General features: G+C 46.2%; 1 protein-coding gene across 4 annotated transcripts in view; it reads left to right on the top strand.

Annotated features, from left to right (window-relative positions):
- The window catches only part of CRTC3 (CREB regulated transcription coactivator 3), a 96866-nt gene that overhangs the window by 47879 nt on the left and 31695 nt on the right, over positions 1-17292 (top strand). For all 4 annotated transcript variants that reach the window (XM_069560355.1, XM_069560356.1, XM_069560354.1 and 1 more), the window contains exons 3-5: positions 5484-5603; positions 14637-14698; positions 16188-16250. In XM_069560355.1, coding sequence (XP_069416456.1) covers positions 5484-5603; positions 14637-14698; positions 16188-16250 — 245 coding nt within the window. The remainder of the gene's footprint in view (positions 1-5483; positions 5604-14636; positions 14699-16187; positions 16251-17292) is intronic.

The following is a 17292-nucleotide window of genomic DNA, read 5'->3' as shown; positions in this document are numbered from 1 at the left end:
AAATCCTTTTTATTCTGCTCATATTTTAAGCTAGAAGTTAACTGCTCCATTTAGCCCCGAGGCAGTGGATTTCAAGCTGCTGCTTTGCTGTGGGCTGGTCTTCCTCCCTCCTTCCCTTCATCATGAGAACCAAAGGAGGCACTTGCTGTGGCTGGAATGAGCTCCAGCTGTGTTCCCAAGAGACGACAGTTGTCCCTTGATTCGACTGACCCTTTTAGAAAAAGGGAACCTATAACATCTTCCACTGACTTAACCTGCATGTAAATAAGAGGCCTTGCAAGCTCAAGAAACCTGCCTTACTCCCTACCCTTGTAAAGTCTCCACTCTTCCCCATAGAGAAAGTTATTCAGTACCAGGGGCCAGTCTTTCCTGCACTTACCAAGAAGTAAAGACGAGCTGCCCAGCATTGTGGAAAGGCTAGAGTGCCTGCTGAGCAAACTAGCGAGTGTGACCTCGGGGCCAAGCAGTAACACACCGTGTCCAGTAGTACCTTTTTGATCTATTGAACTGCCAGCCAGTCTCCTGCCCCACCTATAAGTCTACTAGGACAGATGAAACAGATGGGAGCTCAGATACATAGAGGAGTTCGGGATAATTGAGGTAGCATTTTAATTCTATAGGAGGGAGCATGGGATGGTCAATACATAGTCTTGGAACTCATGGCTTATCTTTTATAAAATATTAAGTCAGACCCCTACCCCAAATGAAACTGTTGGATCCAGTGTAAAGATGTAAGCATGCTGTTTATACTACAAGTAGCCAGATATTTCAGCTAGGCTGTTACTCTGCAGTTAGATCTTGGGCGTTCAATAAATTTATAAGAACGTAGTTAAAAGTTTATTTGGGACGTTTCTAGAAAATACATATTGTTTTCTGTATATATCAGCAAAAATCCGCTTATAATCTGCTTATATGTGGGCAGCTGAGCAAAGGAGGCAAAACAGCGAGGTGATGAGAGCCCCGAAGGAGTCTCAGAGCCCCACGTTCAGATTGCTGGGCTATATGGCTGTGAGGAAAATCACTTTGTCTCCTTGGATCCCGGTTGCCCGGCTGTAGGAGAGCAGAGAGCTGGGCGCCATGGTGGCCAGCGGCCCTTTGCTCGCCGCTCGGGTAGCCAGCAGCTCCTGTGCCCTTGTGGTGCTCATCCCCACCTGGTCTTCACGTGCTCTGTGCTGAGAAGCCAGGTGGCCAGTTCATGAGGCTCAAGTAAGGTGCAGTGGAGAACCTGAGGGGCTCCCTCCCGAGTGCTCTCCCAGGGGGCTCTGTTTTGCTCCTGAGAGCCTCTCTTTGCTTCCTGGTGAGAGGGGTGAGATGGTCGCATAAATGACCCCTGCTTCAGGCTCACACGTGGTCCTTATACTGTGAAACAACAATGGCATTGCATCCTGTCAGCATGTATTTCCAGTACTGACTGGTATTCCAGAAAAACGTTTCTTGCTCTTACAGGAATTTTATTATTTTTTGTCTTGCTCTATAGTCATAACATCTACAAATGAAACTATTGAGAATTGTCCTCTGTCGACTTGTTCCTGTTTGAGAACACTGACTGGGCATCCCCTTGTAAGGATACTGAGGTTATGGTATTCTGGATCAGGATGTTTCAAAGGAACCATTTATCTGCTTAATCTCAGTCTTCTAAAATTTTCTTAACTGTTTTTTGAAAAAATATTTATTTGTCTTCACTGAGTCTTAGTTGCTGCATGTGGGATCTAGTTCCTTGACCAGGGATCAGACTCAGGCCCCCTCTATTGACAGTGTGGAGCCATAGCCACTGGACTACTAGAGAAGTACCCCTAAAATGTTTTAAATCCATTAAAGCAAAACCTCAGTAGAACTTCTGACAATGCAAGAAGGTACTTGGTCATCCTACTAGCATTTAGAAATCTGTATTTCACTCAAGAAAATTTGCAAATTACATGTCTCCCGCTTTTAAGAACACTGTATAGAAATATAGCTGTACGCTAAATTGACTTCGTTGCAAGGAAAAATGTCTTGGTCATTGACATACATATAGTATACTATAGCACATATACCTTTAATAATGACCATCTCCTTGAGTTGGCAATAAGCAGCTCTCCAGTTCTCAGACTTCAGCTCACTTCACGACTAAACATGGGCTTCGTAGGAATCTGCTTGCAGTTTCTTAGTCACATGAGAAAGATCTGGGGTTTCTAATTAACCACAAACTTAATGGTACGCTGGCAGTGTTGAGCATCTGCTGAAAGAACCAATGCAAATGTGGGTCACGTTGACAGATCAGCAGTGCCTAACTAGAGGAAGTGATCTTCCCCTAGGAAAAGGCTGCCAGGCTCAGCCATTCACCCCAGGCGCAGGTGATGTGCGGTGGGTGGCCGCAGGTGGTGCCTGCCTGAGGTCTCGGTCCTTGTGGGGAGAACCCAGGGAGTATGGTGCTGTCTGACACTGGCCTGCAAGTCCACAGTGCTGCTGCTTTTGGCAAACCCACATATCCTATTTCATCCCAGAAAGAGTTCTGGCATCAGCATTAACCCTGCCACCCCCACCGCATCAACCACCCTAATGCCTACAAACCTGAGCCAGTTTGCTGTCCACGTAGAGATATTTTCAGAGACAGTCAGGAGCACGCAGTCCTACGGAGTGGGGAGAGTCGAGGCCAGGACTCTGCGCGTGGACACTCAGTTCCCGGTAGTACCTTGAACTCCTTTAGATTTGTTTCCTCCTCGCAAAGTTCAAGGCTTCCCCGATGGCTCAGCAGGTGAAGAATCCGCCTGCAGTGCAAGCGACGCTGATCCAGTCCCTGGGCCTGAAAGGTCCCCTGGAGGAGGGAAGGGCAACCCGTTCCAGTATCCTTGCCTACAAAACCCCACGGACAGAGGACCCCATGGCGGGCCACAGTCCATATAGTTGCAAAAGAGTCGGACGTGACTGAGCAGGCATGCACGCCTAAAGTCCAACCACAGCAACTAAGTAAGGGTCGCCTACGACTTCCTGCTTGCCAGCTCAGGAACCACCCTGACCCTTGCACCGCAGCTTCATTGCCCTCTACTATTAAGGTTTGTGGAACCTTGGTGTTCAGGCTGCACTCCATGCGTCTGCCCTCTCTCAGGTTTGGGGCCGTAAGCCCAGAAACTACCTTTGCCCTGCCTTGGGTTACCACTCAGTCCTTCCTCTCCGTGCGCAGCCCTTGGCAATTCAGTCACAATGCAAAGCAGAATTGTCTGGCCACCACTGGGCTGTTTGGGTTCCTGTTGAGCCTCCTAGTGCTAAACTTCACTGTCAGGCTGTTGATGCTGGCACCCCTGAGTTCAGTTCCCTCAGCTGCCAGCAAGGACACTGCTGCCATCAGGGTCCATTCCCATCTGTTTTCTAGTGCCTGGGGGCCTGCGGCGAGACCTGTGCTGGCCCAGGCAGAGACTTGAACTTGTGCCACAAGGAGGAAGAGAAGAAATTATCCAATGTAGGCAGAGATTATCCCACCAAACACACACTGAATCCAAGTAATAATACAGGATCTGGGCCAACAGGGGTTAAGTCAAAAGAGGCAAGTGTAAATAGAAAATATATATGTAATAGGAAACCTGGAAGACATTCCAAGAGGTTTCTGTGTTTTGGATCGTCGTCTTCTTCTTTTAAATTTAATGTTCTGGCCGTGCTGCCTGACATCTGTGGCTCAGGGTCTTAGTTCCCCAGTCAGGGATCAAACCTGCACCCACTGCGGTGGAAGTGCAAAGTCTTAACCACTGGACTGTCAGAGAAATCCCCTTGGACCCCTTTTGAAAGACCCTCCATGCCCCCTCTATTCGCTGGCCTCTGGTAGTCCAGTCTGGCAGTAGCTGTGCTCTAAGACTCCTAGATGAAAATGTTGTTTTCAAGTACATTTCCCATTCGTGTGATTTTTTATCACCAGAGAGACCTCTGTTTTCTTTAGTCCTGGAACAGAGTCATCCGTCTCTTAAAATTATGTCTGTTGTGTGAACAGGTTCTGATAAAGTACACAGTGGGTGTTCAGCCTCTTGATGAACAAAGGTGTTTCCGTTTATTATTCCCTGCAGTAGTGCACTCTCTCTTCTGAGCTCAGCATCCGTCTTGCCTATCGCAATGGATATTTTTCTTCCAGTACCACAGGTGTTCCTCAGGAAGATCTTTTTATTTTAGGTGTTGATAGATTTGGATTGTAAAAGAACTGTTCAACTAAACCAGCCCCAGCATTTCATCAGCCCCCTTGGGAGAAATAGGAGTCATCCCCAAATCCAAGATATGAAAATCCGTATGTTTAACAGCAAAATGAGTGGCTAGTTCTTAACTAAAAGGAGCTCCCCTAGAAAGACATACTCCATCATAGGGTTCTTTTCATAATGAGCTAGCTCTTTGACCTACGATTCAGCTTACGTGCAAGAAGGTCTGTTTCCATGTGTTTCTCGAACATCTCTGGCATAATATTGTATACACATTGCCCCATTATGTATGATATAATGGCGCAGCCTAGAATTTGGTTTTTGTCAACCAAAAAGCTTTGCCTTTTATGATGCCAGACTCAAAAATGTAGAGAATGTACTCCAAGCCTGCCTTAACAAAGGACTTTGGATTTATTGACCATGACTTTATCTTGAATCTGTTTGTATTTTCATTTGTGCCATTTGGGCTGTGGCGAGTTGCGTGTTTCCCACTAGTATTCAGGTACTATTCTTTTTTTTCTCCTTGACTCGGGGTTCACAAACTCAGACGTCTAACATAAGACGTCCTCAAAGTGGTCTGGTGTCCCATTTGCAGAGAAGAGCTACTCTCAATTTCAGTCCTCATTGCCATGTGGGAAGTTGGGACCAGTGTGGCTAAAATGTTCAGACTTTTCACTAGAAGCCCCAAAAGTTTTTAAACATTGTTGAGTTAAAAAAAGACAGTGAGTTTAAAAAAGACTGTGTAAGCCAGTAGTCCCCGGTCCAGAGGTACCCCATTTTATCTCTGGATGCTGTGTCTGTGTTTCTGCATGCCGGATGCCATAGGTACCCACTTCGTTTCTGTCTTAAGCAAACCTCTTTTTCATTTCACACATACCTCCTTGTTACTGGGATTCTGTGTATAAATTCATAGTCTCCAAATTGTGACAGTGTTTAAAAAGTCATTCTTTCAACTTCCATCTTCACACACTAAAGACTCATTTATTTTTTTATTTGGCTGTGCTGGGTCTTAGCTGTCTTTAAGACAGCTGGGTCTTTGCGGGATCTAGTTCCTTGAGCAGGGATCGAACCCCAGCCCCCTGCATTGGGAACTCAGTCTTAACCACTGGACTACTAGGGAGTCCCGATACTATTTTAAATTATTCTATAATTATGCTGACACAGCTCCATGCTGCATTTGATTCGCCTTGACTCAAGGCAGAGTCACAGATACCAGTAAAACTATAAAGCCAGTCTTGTCATCTGTTGTTGCTAAGAGTTGTTGTTCTTGATGGCAAGTGGCAATGTCACAGTCACAGGCCAACCGACTCTTCTCCATTCTCTCTGCAGCCGGCGTTCCACCCAGCTGACAGCGTGCGAGGGACCCGCCACCACGGGCTGGTGGAGCGGCCGTCCCGGACTCGCTTCCACCCGCTTCACCGACGATCCGGGGACAAGCCGGGACGACAGATATCCTTTCTCATTGTCTGAGGGGAGGATAAGTTTTGAAATGTTTGAAAACTTTTCAGAGTTTATTTTCCCAGTAATTTCCTTTTGGCCTCCAAATCTTCGTTTCATCTGACGAATGGAGGCAATAAACCTAAGTGACTTGGAAACTAGAAACATTTCTGCAACTAAAAATTGGAAGGATCCTTGTAGGTGTTTACTTTATGAAAGTGTCAATAAAGTTCCGTCTAATGAAGTAACTGTCATAAGCAGCCTGTCATTCAGCCCCATTGCAAGGCCTTCTCAGCATTTTCTTCAGACATTGACAAAATCAGAATTAACCCTGACTTTAAACCAGGTTAGATTTAGTCGGTCACACTAAAACAGACATAGAGATAGGTGATTTATGTTTATTTCTGTTCACGCACTGGCCTGCTGCTAGAACTTATGGAAGAAATTTTTATATAATTTTCTATTTAGGGAATTTCAAACTCAACCAATGACATCTAAAATACAAAGCTGGTATTTAGGAGAATCTTGCATAGTGATATTTATTCACACCAAATCCTGTGCTGTGAAGTAGGAAGACAGAAAAGGAGGCTGTGAACTCATCGGACAATTTTATTTATCAGGTCAGAGCAGGACGTGGTCTAGCGGTGTGTACAGGGCTTTGGGAAACAGGCCTGAGCTGGGATTTGCGGGAGAGGAGACAGGTAAGTATTCCAGGAGAGTCTGCACTCTGCCCTCGTTCTTCTCACCCGCAGGGCCGGAGGCAGGCAGGAGAGGCGGGGTGAGTCTTGCTGCAGAGCTGGGTTCCTGGCAGTGATGGTAGGGTTGGCTTCAGCAGCCTAGAAAGCAGGAAGTGGGGGGAGGGCTCTCGTGTTTACCGAGCACCTACTCATGCCAGGCACTGTGCTAGGCAATTCATAATCATTTAGATGAACTCAAAATTTACTGGGCAGTTTGCTTTTTTAACCCCCACTTCCCAGTGAGGAAACTTGAGTGTCAAAGTGACTTGCCCCAAATTCCACAGCTGAGGCTAGAAGGGCCCAGATTCAGCCCCAAGTCAAGCTGACTGACCCCCAGCCTGGGCCGCCTTCTTGCTCCAGTGCTCAGTTGCCCCCAGGACCACACTCAAGAGAGACCCCCGTGGAGGAGGTGTGGGGACACAGAGGAGCTCCCACTGCTTGTCTAGCCCTCAGGCTTCTCACAGTTTTTTATCAATCTGAGGCGAGGATAAGGACCCCAATGGATGTTTGCTTCTCGCCTCTCCCCACCCAGGGGCTTCCCACCCAAGTCCACCAAGATGCCTTGACTCCTGACATCATGCAGCCATTATCAGAGCAGGCGAGAATGATGACTGATTCTTTCCCTTTCCCTTCTGGGAGGTGGGAATTCTACCATTTAACCACCAACACATCCCTCAAATTCCTTTCTGGAATGGATCATAACTTTTACATAGAAATGCAAAAGGGAAATGAGAATAGAGGCAGTTCTTCAGCAAATTCACACATGTGTAGGTGGTTGTCCATCGAACCATTTTCTAAATTGCTTGGAATTTTCCAGTAAAAGACTTAGTGTATTTCTTTGCTTGATGTGACTAACATTATATCTTTTCCTAATTTCTCAGCTCCCTCTTTCTCTCAGAGATGTTCTCTCTAAATATTTTAATACATACAGATATATTTATGGCTACCTCAGATCTTTTTTACAGCAAGTATAGTCTAAATATATGCATATACTCACAGCTTTTTAATTTAAAAAAATTTTATTTTATTTTGGCTGCACCTTGTTGCTTGCAAGATCTTAAATTCCCCCACCAGGGATTGAACCTGCTCCCCCTGCAGTGGAAGTATGCAATCTTAACCTGGGCTACCAGGAAAGTCTTCCTCACAGCTATTGTTTTTTTTTTTTACTTTTTATTTTGTATTGAGCTATAGCGAGTGAGCAAACAGTGTTGTGATAGCTTCAGGTGGACAGTGCAGGGACTCAGCCATACATATACATGTATCCATTCTACCCCCAACCCCCACTTCCATCCAGGCTGCCACATAACACTAAGCGGAGTTCCCTGTGTTGTACAGTAGGTCCTTGGTTATTCATTTTAAATACAGCTATCTCATAGCCTTTTTTTTTTTTTTTTTGGCTGTGCTCGGTCTTGGTTGTTGTGAGGGCTTTCTTTAGTTGCAGCAAGTAGGTGCTCCTCTCTAGTTGCAGAACGCAGCCTTCTCCTTGCGGTGGCTTTTCTTGTTGCAAAGCACAGGCTCTAGGCACACAGGACCCAGTAGTTGTGGCACATGGACTTAGTTGCCCTGCAGCATGTGGGATCTTCCCAAACCAGGGATCGAACCAGTGTCCTCTGCATTACAAGGTGGATTCTTAACCACTGGACCACCAGGGAAGTTCTCATAGCTTTTTAAACTAGGAGACTATCTAGAGAAGGAGGAGATCGAGGAAAGGCAACAGAGAAAAATGTTCATTCACTTAAAAACAGCTGGTGTTGGGCGCCATTTACATTCTGTGGATGTCATGGCAAACAATCACGCACTTCTGCCCTCCAGTCACTCACAATCTAGCGGGAGAGGCTGTGTGGCGACTGCAGGCGCCACCGCCCGGAGGCTGTGCAGACTCAGAGGCGCACAGCCTGAACCAGTCCTGGGGGGATGGAGAAGGCATCCTAGAGGAAAACCTGAGGCTTGAAGGATAGGTAACATGCGAGAGGACAGTGTTTTTATTTATTGAACAGGTATTTTCACAGAACCCCTTCTCCGCACAGGTACTGTTCTAAGCACTGGGGACTCAGTGGTGAGAGAGACAGCGGTGTCCCTGCCTTCCTGAGTGGGCGATGTCAGACAGCAAACAGGTTAAAAAAAATTATCAAAACAAAATAATTTCAGGTGGTTGTAAGTGATAGACAGAGAGGAAGACACCCCTGGAGGGCGTGTTTCAGGCAGAGGGAATAGCCTGTGCAGAGTGCCAGAGAGGGAGCCTCCACTGTGTGTGCAGGCGACTCTGTCTCCTTCCAGGTAGTAAGCTGTAGGCTGTATAACTTGACCATGTATCCGGGTCAACTCATGAGAGCAGCTGCAAAGCAGATCACCTCCTAAAGGGAGGAGAAGCAGGAACCAAGTAAATACATAGATGAATTAGAGTTTCTCATCAGACAGTATACATCTGATTCACAGACCATGAGACGTCTCTCTCTTAAGCACCTAATGGGGGTCCCAGGACTGGACATCTGCTGACTCAAAAGAGTTGTTTCGTGTAGGTCTGCCCATGAATGAACAGTGAGTCTCCTTTGAGGAATCAAGGGACCTTGAGCTCCTGTGTTGAGTCCGTAAGTCATGTCTGACTCTACAGCACGCCAGGCTTCCCTGTCCTTCACTCTCTCCTGGAGTTTACTCAGACTCATGTCCATTGTGTTGATGAAGCCATCCAACCATCTCATCCTCTGTCACCCGCTTCTCCTCGTGCCCTCAGTCTTTCCCAGCATCAGGGTCTTTTCCGGTAAGTCGGACCTTCATATCTGGTGGCCAAAGTTTTGAGCTCCTGGTAAAATGTAGAAGTAGAATGATTTTATGTTGAAGATACTAAAATATGTAGAAAGGATGGGGAAGAGGGCTGCAGTGCCATCTTTTCTTTCATGGCCTACATTCATTTTATTTTGTGATAATTTGCTTAAAATGGTTGCCTTTCTCACCAGTCTATTACCTCCTGAACGAAGTTTTATCATTTGAAAGGATTAACACTGGTTTGAATCTTTGTTAGAACAAAGAGAAGACGTGTACCCAGAATTTTCTTATTCTAGCTGTTTCTTGGCTCAGGTGTTATTTTAGATAGCGGGTACACTGGCTTAGGAAGGGGTCGGTCTCATGATACAGTGATTGCAAATACAATGAACTCCGCTAACAGTGTGGCCAGACACAAGCAGCAGAGCGCCGGCACCAGGGCGTTCCTCCTCCGGTGGGTGGCCATGGCCACAGAGAAGGCTGGCGCAGTGGGCTCTGAGCTCTGCCATGGGCATGGGGCCACCACAGGCAGAGACAGGGCACTGCCCAGCCGAGCTCTGGTCCAGGCCATACTCAGGACAGAGGTGAGGCGCTGACTGGTGCCCGACTGGGGGTCTGGGCTTGAGAACTCAGAGGAGAGGCCCTCCCGCCTTCCTGCAGCTGCTTGTGTCCTAAGCAGCCCTTCTCACTCCTCAAAGGAGCAAATGTGTACCCCAGACACCATCCTGCTGAGTTTCCAAACTATTAACATAAATTTACGTATTTGTCATATGATCTCAGACCTGGGGGTCGTACATAGAAGAGGAGGAGGACACACTAATGACTCATAGAAGTGCCTTCCTCTCAAAGAGATGTGTTTTTAGGAAGAGAGAAAAGCAAACGTCTAGAAATTTTCTGATTTATATTTGCCAGCAAGGTTGGAGCGTGTGTTGCATCTGGAAAACTAGAATGAATGGTCATGATGAGACGCCTTGAGATCCACTAAAGCTAGGAGTGGCTTTCCTCTTTGGAGCAGGCCTTGCTTTGGTTCTGTTCATACAAGGAGATGAAAATGTTAGAACATTGGTTTATAGGACCAAACTGTTTCTTTGAAGGGCATCACCGTTGTATTTGAGAAATGTTGGACTCTGTCTCTTCTGGAAGGTTCACAGTTTTATATTAGGGCTGTGAGAAGCCTGGCAGTTAAGAAACTTTAACCCAGAGTTTTCAAATCTTGCTTGATCACTAAACCCAGTTTTTACCTAACACCCTTTAAAGATTTCCATCTCAAAGGGAATGCAAGTTTTTAGAGTTTTAAGGGGGAAAGAGTCAGACTTCAGAATTCTACCCATCTCCCATTTGTCACTCGTGTGCTGAGGGAAACAGGAAGATATCCTCGTACATTCAAGGACCAAAAAAGGTCTCGTTCCTGTGCCTCCCTTCACGTGTGACGTGCAGATGTATTCCAGCAGGACGTCACTGGAAGCCAAAGGACCAGAGGAAGTTGAGCGATGGTGAAGACATGGTTAAGAAACTAGGAAGGAACCAAATGCTGACTGGTTTTATATATTAAATCCGGCCCTGACACCTGTCTCAGTGAGTGTGGGTTCTACTAAGCAGACCTAGAGTTCAGGAACCCTGCCAGCTGCATGGATGACCACGGGCCAGCCCCACAGCTCCAGCAGAAAACAGGGTTCCAGAGGGGAAGAGAGAGCCTGGCGCCTCAGGCTGCTCCTGAGCCCTGCCCCAGGTGCCCTTCCCGCATGGGAACAGGAAGCCAAAAGAAGAACCGGGCCATGCAGCCATTACTGGGGAGCCCAGGGAAGAGACAGGGTGGGTTTTGTGTGGGGTTTCTGACGCTCACTGACCCCACCCATGTGCAGGGAAATGGGCCACAGATGTCCTGTCTCATCAACAGAAGGGCAGAACGTTCTCAGTGACTGAGGCCTTCCCCTCTAACATTATCTGAGCTGAGAAGGAACAGGAGTCCCTTGTGGGTGGACTGGGGCAGGAACAGGGAGGAAGGATTCTCCTCCGCAGAGCCACAGGGCCTTGGGGAGAGAGAACAGCCCAGGGTGACTGACACCTCCACCTGAGTGCCTGGGTGGAGGGCGCCCCCCATTATTTAGGATGGACTGGAATACGATGGAGAGAGGAGAGGCAGCATGACGAGTCGGGGTGGAGGTAGAGTTTGGGATGCTTTGGGTGGAGAAGCCAAGTAAGGCAGTGGGAAGGGCGGGCTTGGAGTTCATGAGAACTGTGGCAAGCTGGAAGTTTGGATTCATGAGTTACTGGACTGTGGGTGATGGATGGAGCCAAAGGCATGGATGGGACTGAGCAAGGCAAGCATGGCGGGCAGAGGAGGGGGGCTGCCTCTCAGAATCTCCTCAGGTGATCTTCCCAAAGTGGCTGCACCCGGAATCTCTCTCCAGCCTCCCACCCTACTCCCACTCTACTTGGTACCCACGATACCGAGGCTGTTCTCCCCATCACGTGCTTTTGAGAGCAATGCAGGCGGATGTGGGCTGAGAGACCATGAAGCCATAGAAACTCTGGGACCATTAGGGTTGAAGGTAGAAGAGGAAGACCCAGAAAAGGAGCTGAAAAGCAGTGCACAGGGGGATAAATCAAAAGATCCATTATAATGTGGGTTGTTTTTTGACTTAGGTTTAACTGAGGTGATGGAGGCTTTCCTGGTGGCTCAGATGGTAAAGAATCTGCCTGTAATGCAGGAGACCCAGTTTCAATCCCTGGTCAGAAAGATCCCCTGGGGAAGGAAATGGTAACCTACTCCAGTATTCTTACCTGGAGAATCTCATGGACAGAGGAGCCTGGCGAGCTATAGTCCATGGGGTCACAAAGAGTGGGACACAGCTGAGCGACTATCACTTTCACTTTCTTTCAAGGTGATAATGGGTGAGGGGCTGACCTGGCTTGTTTTCCCTGTCGCCTAGGCTGTTCTTCTGTTTGTTTCCTGGAAACTCGCAGGCACTCTAGAAATGTTCATTGAATTGAATGGTAAATTCTAGTTTACAAATAAGGGTATTTTTTCTGTCTGTTTAGGATGTTCTTCGAGGCGTATCAGTACCGTGGAGTGATTAAAGCCACCTGAACAAAGTTTTCTCAGATCTTCAGAAGAGCAAATAAACGTTTTCTAAAAGCTGCTTCTGTTGAGTTTAGCTGTAAGCCACTGACACGAGGGGCAGTAAAGCAGACGGTATAGTACCCGCCTGCAGTGCAGGAGGCCCGGGTTCGATCCCTGGGTTGGGAAGACACTCTGAGAAAGAAATGACAACCCACTCCGGTATTCTTGCCTGGAGAATCCCATGCACAGAACAGCCTGGTGGGCTACAGTCCATGGAGTCACACATACACACATACGCACGCACGCACGCACGCACGCACGCACGCACACACACACACTGAGATGAGTAGGCTTCCCTGGGGGCTTAGTGTCAGACATTACCGAGTCACACACACACACACACACACACACAGATGAGTAGGCTTCCCTGGGGGCTTAGTGGCAAAGAATCTGCCCGCCGTTGCAGAAGACATGTACCAATCCCTGGTCCAGGAAGATCCCCTGGAGAAGGAAATGGCATTCCACTCTAGCATTCTTGCCTGGAAAATCCCATGGACAGAGGAGCCTGGTGGGCCACAGTCCACGGGGTCGCAGCGCTGGATACGACTTAGTGACTGAACAACAGCAAAAATTGACGTGAGTGATGGCTAACGTTAGGGCATCTCTTGATGCCGATAGGTGTTGGGTTTTGAATATCCATTAAGTGAGACGTGAATGGTGAGAACTGGGAGAGCTCAGAGGTCACATCTTTTAACTTTTGATGCCTCAGCCCCGTCACGTTAAAATTTCAGAAATTCACCACGTACTCCTCAACATTGAAAAGATCGATGTTTGATCATTGTACGACTATTACTCCACTATGTTCTGTTTGTTTACTGGTTCTAGATAAGTGGACTTAATGACTTTAAAGGTGGCAGTGTCCTGAGAGAAGTGGTAAATTTCTACTTCAGAATTAAGTATTTCTGGACAGAGGTTCATTAAAATCTGCTGAAAAGAGAAGGGCCCAGTGCCTTCTCCCTAGTGGTTCTGCCAACTAAGACACTGCCGTTTTTCCTTCAGAGGCATTCTTGTCTCTTCACCTTTTCCTCTCTGTCTCCTACTGTGGTCCATTCCGACCTGTACTTTGCGTGCATACATATGTACTAAGTTGCTTCAGTTGCGTCTAACTCTTTGCAACCCCGTGGACTGTAGCCCATTGGGCTTCTCTGTCCATGGGATTTTTCAGGCAAGAATACTGGAGTGGGTTCCCATGCCCTCCTCCAGGGGATCTTCTGGACCCAGGGATCCAACTCACGCCTCTTCTGTCTCCTGCACAGCCTAATAGTTAATGTTGAAGAAGCGTCTGGTCTCTCTTCTGAAAGCACCTCTGTTTTATTGCATTGACTAAGATTCAGATTAAGAAAGAAGGTAACTAGAGCTGACCATACTTGTGTACAGGAAGTGAAACTTGTGATCATAGTGCTTCTGGCAGAGAAACATTTCGTTAAGAGTTCATCAGTGTCCCTGTTTCACTCATGCCAGGTTCTGCCTACATCATAGTTCCTTCTCCATCAAGGCCTCCGTTTCCTCCTGAGCCTTAGATGGTAGTGGCTTCTTTGATACAGAATCACCGAAGATCACAGGAGAATAATATGACTTAGAATGTGTTTAGAAGGTATTCTATGTGTATAATTAAATTAACCAAATGGCTCTATTGTACTCAGCACATATAGTGTAGCATCCCATCTGTTTTTCCCTGTTTCCATTTCATCTGGAATGTGTTCTAAGGCAGGCTAGACCCAGTGAAGAATACAGAATCCATAAAACGGGGCCCCTGACCATCTAAGGAAGTTCACATTTCTCCACAAACCTAATGTAGCTCTCTTAGGGTTATAAGAAACAGGAACCCTCAACTTGAAGAAAAAGGAAATGTATTGGCTTATGGTTACTAGAAGCCCAGAGGGCTAGATCCAGGGGTCCATACAATAGCACTGAGACTCAGGATCTGGGGGCGTGCCACCTGTACCTTGACTTCCAGGGAGAGAGACCCAGGCCCACAAGGTCCCTGAGCTCACCACCGCAGCTGGGGGCAGTCCTTTCTTCCCCATGAGCCCATCCCTGAGCTAGTCACAGGGGTTAAGTGACGTTGAATGGAAATGCTGGGTGTGGGTACATTCTGTGGGACAGGGAGGCCTACACAGAGTGACAGCCAAACCAGGTTTCGGGTCGGGGTGCAGGCAGGTCTTGAAAGTAAAAGAGGTTGGGCACGTAAAAAAGAAAGAAAGAAACACCCCACATGAATCACGCAAAGATGGTGCTGGTTAGGAAATAGGGGAATAAACTTTTCCAGGGGAAGTTGATAAGCCAAAGTAGGAGGAAGAGCTGTCGGGTATAGAGATAAAGATACAAACTGAAAACTCAGCAGCTGAACTCCGCACAACTCCAGCCGCTCAGTTCTGCCTCAGCTTCCCCTTCGTCTGAGTTTTCCTTGATTGAAATTTCTACTTCGATGGTAGCACGCTTGGAGCAAATTACGCCTCACAGCCCCTGGATGAAAGTTGGCCCAGGTAAGCAAGTCATATTTTCAAAGATATGATGGGCATGTGCTGTGCTTGGACAGTCTCACTTTATTTTACCCACCTCAGATGTCATTTTAGAAATTTCTAATCTAAAGCACAGACAGACTCTTGTTTTCACTTATAAAACTTAAATCTCTCCACATAATAATCATAGGCTTATATGAAAGTCTAAAATTAAAAGTTATTTAAATCAATCTGAGTCTTCATTTTAAAGACCAAATAGAAACACATTCAGAATACATTGATCAATATGATAGTCTGATTTGGTATTATTATATTTAAATATATAAAGGTGTCATGGTAAGCTACTGGAAGAAATAGAGGCGATAGTAAGCCTCTAAAACTGTAATTTGCATAGTGGATTTGATTTAGGGTCTCTTTGAGTATTTTTATATGTAGAGAATATGTACCCCCAAATTGAGTATTTTTTGGAATAGTACTGAAGGGGACAGGATATAGAGCTAACTGAACACATTCTTACATCCAGTGGATGCAAGATACCATTTTCAGATCGCCTGTTCAGATTTAAGAGGCGTTTGAAATGGACATGTTGAAAACTTCTAGCTCCTTGGATTGAAGTCCATTCTCCATCTATTCTTGGGGCAAATACTGACAGCACTTGCTGTGGATAATGTAGTCAGGACCTGGGAAAGGCAGGTATGAAGAGGGTAACAGCGGGCCCCTACTGCAAGTAGAGTTTCAGCAACCCTTAAGAATCTTGGGATCCATGATTGTAGAATGAACATAGTATCTTATTTTAAATCATAAAAGCATTAGGCAGTCCATGGTGCCTCTGTCCATGGGGATTCCCCACGCAAGGATACTGGAGTGGGTAGCCATTCCCTTCTCCAGGGGATCTTCCTGACCCAGGGATCAAACCTGGGTCTCCTTCATTGCAGGCAGATTCTTTAATTAAATCATAAAAAGATATTTCCAATTTGAGATTGTAAAAAATTTGTATTTAAGAGAAAAATGCCCTATGCTTTCTAGAGCATGAGGATTAGTTAGATTAATATTTTCAAACATTGGATTACTGTAGCAGTTATGTTCCTCTTTATGGAACTCTGTAGAGGAGTGCAGCATTTCTGTATCAGGGTTTGCCAGGCATCCCCTGTGCACACACTCGGGGTATGTGATGAGGGGTAGTTTTTCACACATCTGGAATAAGACCTCACATCCCCAGAGAGGAGTTGGTCATGGATCTGAAATATTTTGAAAGGCATTCAAAAGTGCTTGTTTGTCGTTTAAAAAAAAAAGACCAAAAACCTCCTTGCATGCCCAGCTGGCTCATTTGCTCGCCCTATTTGCACGAGTTTCTGATAGTTTTTATCATAGAAGTCAGAAATCACAGGACCTGGAGAGATCAGCTGTGCAGCTGGGTGAGTAGAAGGGCCGGTTCTCAAACCCAGGCCTGAGGTTTCCCTTGCTCCTTGTGGACTGAACTTCTTTTCTTTTTATGTTATTCTGGTTTTTAAAGGCAGCAGCCTCCTTGGAAGGAAGAGAAGCACCCTGGGTTCAGGCTAACATCTGCACTAAACAGGTACATAGCTTGTTTTCTAGTAGAAATAAACTTTAAAGAAGGCAAATCACCTTGATGGTCCTGCTGCTTTTTAGTCTATCATTTGTTTGCCAGAGTACTCTTATATCGATGGGTTGTGTTTTTACAAAGTGTTAAAAAAAAAAAAAAAAAGCAACCTGAATCTCCCACCATGTAGCAAACACCTGCTCAGGACAACGTAGCCGTGAGAACATGACGTCTGAGTGAATGACAGAGTTCGCCTCCTACTCTGTGTCCTTGAGCAAGGTGCATAGCTTCTCTGTCTCACTTTACTCATCTGGGAAAAGGAAGATAACAGTACCTACATCAAGGGATGGTTGCAAGGATTAAATAAGATACATAAGAAACACAAGGAAGCATAAGCATTCAATAACCGTTTTGAACTTCAAGCTTGACCCCAGTGTTTAGGTCATTTTGTTCAATCCTGATCACATTCTACAAGAATGAGTATGACTTTCTGTTCTAAGAAGTTACAAATGACTTGTCCAAGGTCTCTTAGCTAATATGTGATGGAACTGGGATTAAAAAAAAATTTTTTTTAGTGCAGAATTTTAACATACACAAAAGGGAAAAGCGTTACAAGGATTCCATGTGCTTCTGTGTCTAGCCTATCCCCTGCCCTTCCCACCCTTATCCCACCACCAGCCAGATAGAGTATTTCACCTGCAAATATCTCTAACACTATAAGGCTGATAGGAACCTTTAAACAACAACAACAACAACAACATAACCGCAATGCCATTATTTCACTTAACAAAATTAACAATAATTCCTAATATTATCTAATACTCAGTCTGTATTCACATCTCCCCAGTTGTCTCTCTGCATTTGATTGATATTCTCTTGAGTCTCTTTGAATCTGAACCCAAGGCTCCCCGGTCCCAGAGTCCTTGCTTTTGCTGCTGCTTCATCCTGGTTCTGAACTGCCTGTCCTTTGTGTAAACCCAGCCCAGCCATGGTGCACAGTCCAGCCACAGGGCTTAGTGGCTGCAGAAGGCCATCACCCGAAATAGCCCACAGAGAA

The sequence above is a fragment of the Ovis canadensis genome, chromosome 18, assembly GCF_042477335.2.
Source record: "Ovis canadensis isolate MfBH-ARS-UI-01 breed Bighorn chromosome 18, ARS-UI_OviCan_v2, whole genome shotgun sequence".
Taxonomy (NCBI): Eukaryota; Metazoa; Chordata; class Mammalia; order Artiodactyla; family Bovidae; genus Ovis; species Ovis canadensis.
This window is presented reverse-complemented; position numbering and strand designations above follow the sequence as displayed.